This window comes from Magnolia sinica, chromosome 3 (genome assembly GCF_029962835.1).
Source record: "Magnolia sinica isolate HGM2019 chromosome 3, MsV1, whole genome shotgun sequence".
Classification (NCBI taxonomy): domain Eukaryota; kingdom Viridiplantae; phylum Streptophyta; class Magnoliopsida; order Magnoliales; family Magnoliaceae; genus Magnolia; species Magnolia sinica.
In genome coordinates this window covers 114,014,620-114,022,266 of record NC_080575.1, presented here as the reverse complement: position 1 = coordinate 114,022,266, position 7,647 = coordinate 114,014,620, and the positions used below count along the sequence as shown (strand labels likewise).

The 7,647-nt window shown below is 41.2% G+C and overlaps 1 protein-coding gene across 2 annotated transcripts; it reads left to right on the top strand.

Annotated features, from left to right (window-relative positions):
• The first annotated feature begins 981 nt into the window (after positions 1 to 981).
• On the top strand, positions 982 to 6,722 carry LOC131240810 (cytochrome P450 CYP72A616-like). Of its 2 annotated transcripts, XM_058239291.1 has the most exons (5): positions 982 to 1,362; positions 3,113 to 3,333; positions 3,772 to 4,016; positions 4,990 to 5,377; positions 6,053 to 6,722. In XM_058239291.1, the coding sequence occupies exons 1-5, from the start codon at positions 1,089 to 1,091 to the stop codon at positions 6,476 to 6,478; spliced, it is 1,554 nt and encodes a 517-aa protein (XP_058095274.1). In that variant the 5' UTR covers positions 982 to 1,088; the 3' UTR covers positions 6,479 to 6,722. The 2 variants fall into 2 exon arrangements, with proteins under 2 accessions (XP_058095274.1, XP_058095275.1); XM_058239292.1 differs by lacking the exon at positions 3,113 to 3,333 and having other exon boundaries at positions 1,224 to 1,362.
• Positions 6,723 to 7,647: the final 925 nt, after the last annotated feature.

Here is a 7,647-nt window from a genome sequence, read left to right as displayed (position 1 = left end):
AAATAAGGCTGATGCAAAACTCAAGTGGGCCACACCAAAGGTAAAAGTGGGGATAGGGGTGCCTGCCACTTAAACCTTCCTGGGGCCACAGAACTTCTGGGTCAGGCTGACGTTGGATTTTTTTTTTTTTCCGAAATCACCTTATAAACGGATTGAACGGCACATAAACTCAAGGTGGGCCCAACCCAAGGAAGGTTTCAATGGTGGACATCCCCATTGAAAGGATCTGACGCGGATTTCTAGGAAGTTCCTGTGCAAGGATGCTGAGTCGGGCCCACAGATATATTTGTGAAAAATCCACCCCGTCCATCCATTTTGCGAGCTCATTTTAGTATGGTTGACAAAAAACGAGGTGTATTCAAGACTAAGTGCGCCACACGAGAGGAAACAGTGGGGATTCAGTGAGAACCGTTGAAACATTCTTATGGCCATAAAATTTTTGTATCAGGCTAAATTTTTTCATGTTTTTACTTCATCACAGTGGGAATGACCTTATGAACGGTTTGAATGGCATATAAACATCAAGTTGGAGCTTTGGAAGGTTTCAACGGTAGGAATTTCTTTCCTCAATTTTCCCTCTGTAATGATCCACTTGAGTTTTCGATCAATCTCAATTTTTTGTCGAATGTCATAAAATGAGCTCGAAAAACGGATGGACGGGATTGATTTCTAACAAACATTCCGGTGGCCCCACTCAGCGTCCTTGCGCGGTAACTTCCTGCAGAAGGCTTTCCCAGGAAATCCGCGTCCCAATCCACACTGTTTCCTGTGGAATGGCACAGTTGATTTTTAGATTTGCCTGGTTTCCGAGTCACGTCAGAACATTAGCCGGCCGAAATGGCAGATAACGTAGATGTCAGACACACATCACGATGGGTCTCACATAATTTATTTTATTTATTTATTTATTTTTGTTGCAGAGGGAAATACCTGTCATTCATGATTCGGTAAACGGAGACAGGCATGGACTACGACAAAGGCATAACGCCGCGAGGCATTTCGGTAGTATCTAAGGAAGAGAACGGTATTTTCACGACGGCCTTTGCTTAAATACCCCAAAGCAGATTATATCATTCCTATCCGATCAAATGGGCAATTTTCTTTTAATTTTGGGTTCAATGTCTGGGGTGTTGATTGTATCATGGATTTGGAGACTGTTTTATACGATCTGGTGGAGACCCATGCAGGTGAGCAGTTATCTGAATGATCAAGGGATCAGAGGCCCCCCCTACAGATTACTTTTTGGGAACGTAAAGGAGTTCGTGAGGTCGCTGAAACAAGCATGGGAGAAGCCCATGAATCTATCCCACCAGGTTGGGCCACGTGTCCTTCCCTTCCTCCATCAAACGGTGGAGACCTACGGTACTTCCCAATTCCCTCTTAAAGAGATGGTTTTTATTTCACACTCTATGCAAGCTGCTGCTGCTGCAAACCGTCCAAAATATGGGCCCCATAGTTTATGATTGATGATAAAGAGATTAGATTCATTGAATGGTCCTTGTGTCATGATCCAAACGGTGTAATAGCCTAATTTTACACTTTTAGAGCCAGTTTGGATACAAGTTACTTTTTAACTTATGTTAAATAAGGAAGTTACTTTTTTAACTTAGGACCTGCTTGGGAGCATGGAATTGGAACCCCTGAATTCCCTAGATTTGAAACCTCCTAGATTTGAAATCCTATTGTTTTTGGTACCTTGAATTCATAATCTCCTTGATCCAAAAGTAGCCATGTATGGTATATTTACAGGGGTTTGAATTTAATTATTAAATCAACTTTAATATATTTATTTAGTGTTTATATGTAATATTTGACACAATGGTTATAATAAGTCCGTTGAAATATATACTTTGCATGAAAATGATGAAATTCCAAGTCTTGGATGGGCCACAAGCACAAGATCACATCTGAGTGACTAACCAACTATTTTTAATTTTTGATTTACATGGACAATGTTTGGGTGACACGTATCATCATATTAAAGTAATTATAGTAATGCAATTGTCTAATTATTTTGGGATATCATCAGTGGGCCATCGTGCCCAATAGATTAATAATCTAGTAACACACATGTTACACATGCAACCCTTGAAAGGATTTTAGATGTAATCCAAGCGTGGATTTCAAACCCCCTCCTTGAGGGGATTTGAAACCCCCAATTACTTTATCATGCCAAACAAACTAGGAGATTTGAAGTCCCCTCAAACCCTCATGTCCATGTGCCAAATGATCCCTTAAGTTAGTTTGGCAAACATCATTACAATATCTTAGTAAGTTCTTTTGACTTTTTAACCTGAGACTTTTCTACATATTCTCTCTCATGGCACGTGTCAAAGGAGGCTATCTCTCTCACCCTCCATATCAAGGGAGGCCCCAAGTGCTGCATTGCCTACATTGAAGGTGGGACTACACAGGGGGCTCCACATGATGGATGACCCATATAAATGTGAGCCAACATATGGATTATCCGCATCAAAGGTCAGCCTATAATGATAAAAGGCCCATGTTCAAAGCAGGCTGGTATGATGGATGACCCACTTCAAAGGTGGGGGCCTAAATGACGGACAATTCACATCAAAGGTAGGCTCTACATGATGGGCGGTGGACGTTCAAGTAGTGCCCCATAAGAGAGCTGAGTCCATTGGTGCATGACCCAGAGTCATCCATGAATTCAACGTGGGATCGACCACGGACCAAAATTGCCTTCATCAGATGATGCAAACCGTCCACCTAGGTGCATTCACTTCCACGACAAAATACCACTGTCGACCAATTAGGGTAAATGTATCACTGTGGGTCTGTGGAAGAAGTTGGTGACAGCAAGTGGGCACCATTACCTTGCCTCGAGTCGATGAGATCAAGTGGGTCCCACTTGCTATAACCATCTGGTCTTGATATTAAACCATGAGAGGAAGGCTGTATGATATGAGTCAGGCCGGGACATTAGAAATGTAGTAGTCCCATGTCCAACAACCCACAGGTCTCAGTTCTCAGTCCAAACCCAGCTGAAAATGAGCCAGACGAGACCAGGCCAGCTTAGCCCAGTTGCAACCCTACATTTAACTGATACTTACTACCCAGGAACTGAAATGTTAGGAATTTGAAAACACAGGTAAAATGTCACTTACTTGGGAAGGAAATACTCCAACTGTTAACATCATGGACCCAGAGCTGATCAGGGAAGTTTTATCTAACAAGCTTGGCCACTTAGATAAGCCAGAGCAACACCCCATTACCAAGCAGCTCATCAATGGAGTTGCAGTCTACATAGGCGAAAAATGGGCCAAACACAGGAAGATTATCACTCCAGCATTCCACCTCGAGAAATTGAAGGTATTATCATTTCTTTAAATGATCACAAGAGAAGAATTACAATTCATTTTCGGTGATGCTGTTTATATTTTAGTTGGTTATCAAGCACTCTTTTTTCTCCACACCAGTGCTACACATCTACAGCATCCAGACTATTAATCTACATGGGCCTACAACAGATGCTGATTAACAGAACTTTGGATGAATAGAAACGGATGGGTGGCTAGGATTGTGATTTTGGGGTATGGCCTAGAAGATGAATGGACTTGTACATGTGTGACCAGTGCATAAGTATAAGACTAGACTTTTTGATAACCAACTTATATAGCATTTAGCTCCGGATTCTTTCACTATGACAATCTTCTAAAGCTCTTTGTTTTTTCTTTTTGCTCTTTTTCTTTCATAATGTTATGGTGACACCTGATTATGGTTGGGATTCTTTCTTGGTGTTGGCTACAGAGAATGTTGCCAGCATTCTCAACAAGCTGCAGTGAATTGATCAGCAGATGGGAGAAGTCAGTTGGTTTGGACGGGTCATGTGAATTGGACGTGTGGGCTGAGCTCCAGAATTTAACTGGAGATGTCATATCTCGAGCAGCATTCGGCAGCAGCTACAAAGAAGGCATGCGAATATTCCAGCTGCAAACAGAACAAGCAGAGCTTGTTGCCCGGTGCTTTCAGAGCGCATACATCCCAGGCTATAGGTGTAGTTTTCGTTCATCTTGATTTCTCTTAGTGCATGTGTTAAAAGCCAAGAAAACAATACCAGTAAAGCAATTGCATTGAAGGGCAATCAGAATACTGCAGTTTCTTCTCTGGTATAGTTGATATGGATGCCCAGTAGATTCAGCACTGCAGATCTTAGGCCATGTTTGGATGTGCAACTGAATTGAAGCACAACAAGATTCAATTTCCCCAACACAAGATATAAAGTGTGCATTGTCTCACAAAAATGAATTTACACTCGCTCCAGACAAGATCCCAAAAAAATAAAATCGATGGTTTAGTAGTACCATGGAATCCTTGAGAATCCGTCATTGGATAATCATTACATTTACTTTTCTTTTCATTTCCCACAATACAAACAGGCCCTGAAGTGGAGATGTCTAAGTGGGACGAACCCTACTCCATCCATGGTACTGGACTAAGTGTCCAACAAGCAATTCCAACTTTTTCAAGTCCACATCGAAGCACTTGGAATTGTAATTGGGGTTTGGTAATCACAATGAATTAGAACTGTCCCAAGCTCCAATTTAGCCATTTCCCCTTTGTTTAGTAGAATCAGTGCAATTAATTTCTACTAAGCATCCAAACGAACCCATTGGCTGTTTTTCAATACACTACAGTACTGGTGTATATGATGAAATTGCAATTCCCTTCCTCTGTATTTGTATTGATGGACTAGGTTCCAAATTACAACTGGGATAAGTTGAAGGTCGACTTGAAAGGATGTGACTGCAATTTGAGTGCTACCTACCTTCCAATAGCTCAAAAATATAGATTTAAAAAATAATAATAATAATAATAATAAATGATGTGTTTGGTTGCACCAAATTTCTTGAAATAAATTTCATGATAGTTGGGCAAATACCCAAAAGAAATGAAGAGACCTGAGTATTTTCATGATTTCATGTCCTGTTGCTTCTTCGGTCCTCCAAGATTGTTTCATGTGTACAGGTTTTTCCCTACAAAACAAAACATTAGGAGAATGGAAATCGCCAAAGAAGTGCATGCACTCCTGAAGTCTATTATCAAGAAGAGAGAGAAGGCGATGCAAATGGGAGATGCCAATAAAGATGACTTGTTGGGTTTGCTAATGGAGTCCAATTTCAAACACTCCCAAGAACAAGGACACCCGAAGAGCACTGGGATGACGATCGACGAAGTGATAGAAGAGTGCAAGCTATTCTACTTTGCGGGACAGGAGACCACCTCGGTTTTGCTGACATGGACAATGGTGACCCTGAGCATGCACCCGACGTGGCAAGTTTGTGCAAGGGAAGAGGTTTTGCAAGTCTTTGGGAAAGATAAACCAGACTTTGATGGTTTAAGCCACTTGAAGATTGTGAGTATTTGGTTTCTATGATCCTTTCATGGCTCTTGTGCACAAGCATCAACTTCTTTTTCTTAATGATTGAAACATTCCGCTTGCTTATTTTGGATGTTGCATTACACACATCCATATCTCATTGCTGCATTGTTTGGATGCACTAAGGAAGCGTTTGGATAATCAATAGGACGGTACTGCAATTATTCAACTAAATGTTGCAGAAATGACCAAAATGGACGTCAGACCATTTTCATTCATGACAATGGTTGGACCATGATTGCAATTATATGCATTTCAAGTTGGTCATGCAACATCCATATCCCATCATCACATCGTTTGGACGGCTTAAGTGTCCGTTTTGGATGATCGATTGGACAAAACGGCATTAATTCGACTAAATCTAGTGGAAATGACCAAAATTGAGGTCGGACTATTTTCATTCGTAATGATGACTGGCACATGATTGCAACTAGATGCATTTCAAAGTGGACCTGTAACAGGTGTAATCTCTCGGTATCAATGGAATGGGTTTAGTCCAACTTTTAAAAAAAAAAAAAAAAAAATTGAGTTAATTGCAGTTCAATTCTGTTAAGCATCCAAACAAAATATTATTATCGTTGTTGTTATTTTGCTAGCTTGGAGTATTCACATTACACATGAATTCTAAAATCTACAAATTCTGTTTTGCAGTTGACTATGATTCTTTATGAGGTTCTTCGATTGTACCCGCCCTTGGCTCTCCTTATTCGGTTTACTCACAAGGAGACAAGACTAGGAGGATTTTCCCTTCCGTCAGGAGTACAACTCAGCCTACCAGCACTCCTCATTCATCATGATCCTGAATTGTGGGGTAAAGACGCGGATGAATTCAATCCAGAGAGATTTGCAGAAGGAGTTTCAAATGCAACAAAGAATCAATTTGCATACTTTCCGTTCGGTTGGGGCCCACGGATATGCATTGGGCAGAACTTTGGCATGATTGAAGCTAAGTTGGCATTGGCCATGATTCTACAACATTTCTCATTTGAGCTTTCGCCAACCTATGTTCATGCTCCTTACACTGTTATAACTCTTCAGCCCCAACATGGTGCTCAGATCATCTTGCACAAACTCTAAGATCATCTTCGTAGTCCCAACCTTTAATCATCATCATATGAAGTTCTAGAGTTATAGTTGGTGCTTCAAATGTAGTATGCGTACAAGCGGTTACAGATTCAAGTGATACACTTGGAAAACAGGTTTATGAAAATTAAGCTTACTTTGAGTTGAATCGATTGTACATTGTGTTAAGAAACAATGGTATGGGAAATATTTGAATGATAATAAATCAAAAAATATAGAATGTCACTCTTGTTCAAAAGATCGCAAATGCAATATCATAGCTGTTAGAAATCCTCTACCTTGAAGAGATTCCTTGTATCCAACAGCACCGAAAGGTGAAGGCTCGGACGTTGGATATTTCCGAATGTGTCTCATGTCGCCAGGATAAGTCTGCTACTTCATTGACGAAGGAAGATGTTTAACTTCTTACAAAGAATCCACAATGCAAATCATGTGGTTGATGGAACCTGAACTTCCTTATATTTGCTTGCTCTTTGTAATCATCACTGTCTCTTTTCATATGGGTTAAAAATCTCTCATTTTCAAGAAATTTCTGTGGTTATTATGTGACCTGAGTTGGGTCGACTCACCCTCAATTAGGGCAGAGTCGTGAATCGACTTGAGACTAGATGAGCAGGTATAAGCCGCCTGGTCATTTAACCAGGATGGGTACCAGATGATTCATGAGCGAAAGACATAGCCCAGGGTTGGGCCATCCCACAAGCAAGCATCTTGGTCCATGCCCCGCTACTATCCAATTACCCAGCCCAAAAGGACGTTATAATTGGGATGGGCTGAGCTAATCCTAATAGGCCTTTCTACGTAGCCACATTCAGCCGTCTGTTATTGGCCCACAAAATTCAATGCCAGGCCCAGATCGTCAGAAACTGACAACTGAAATCAATCCCAAAAGGGCCGGACCTAGGCCAGTCTTGCCTACTTTCACCCACAGCAGTGCGGATTCCGTTCATTGGTGAGGACAAGAGCCAAAAGGTTTGCATTTATAGAGCCGGGCAATCTGGCACCTGATGTAGAGTGGGTCGTGTACAATTTCATGGTCAAGATGGACCAAAAAAGGCCTGATCGGAGGTGGAAGTGATCCGGGCCATCAAAATCTTAAAATGGGCATATCTTGCAAACCAGAATGAGTTATCCGGTGTACCATATATGATGTTGGGTAGGAG

Bases quoted from the DNA above. Each gene is read 5' to 3' on its own strand.
- LOC131240810 (XM_058239291.1), top strand. From the start codon at position 1,089: ATGGGCAATTTTCTTTTAATTTTGGGTTCAATGTCTGGGGTGTTGATT. The intron at 1,363-3,112 runs GTACTTCCCAAT...TTGAAAACACAG, and splicing joins TCAAACGGTGGAGACCTACG to GTAAAATGTCACTTACTTGG. The intron at 5,378-6,052 runs GTGAGTATTTGG...TCTGTTTTGCAG, and splicing joins GTTTAAGCCACTTGAAGATT to TTGACTATGATTCTTTATGA.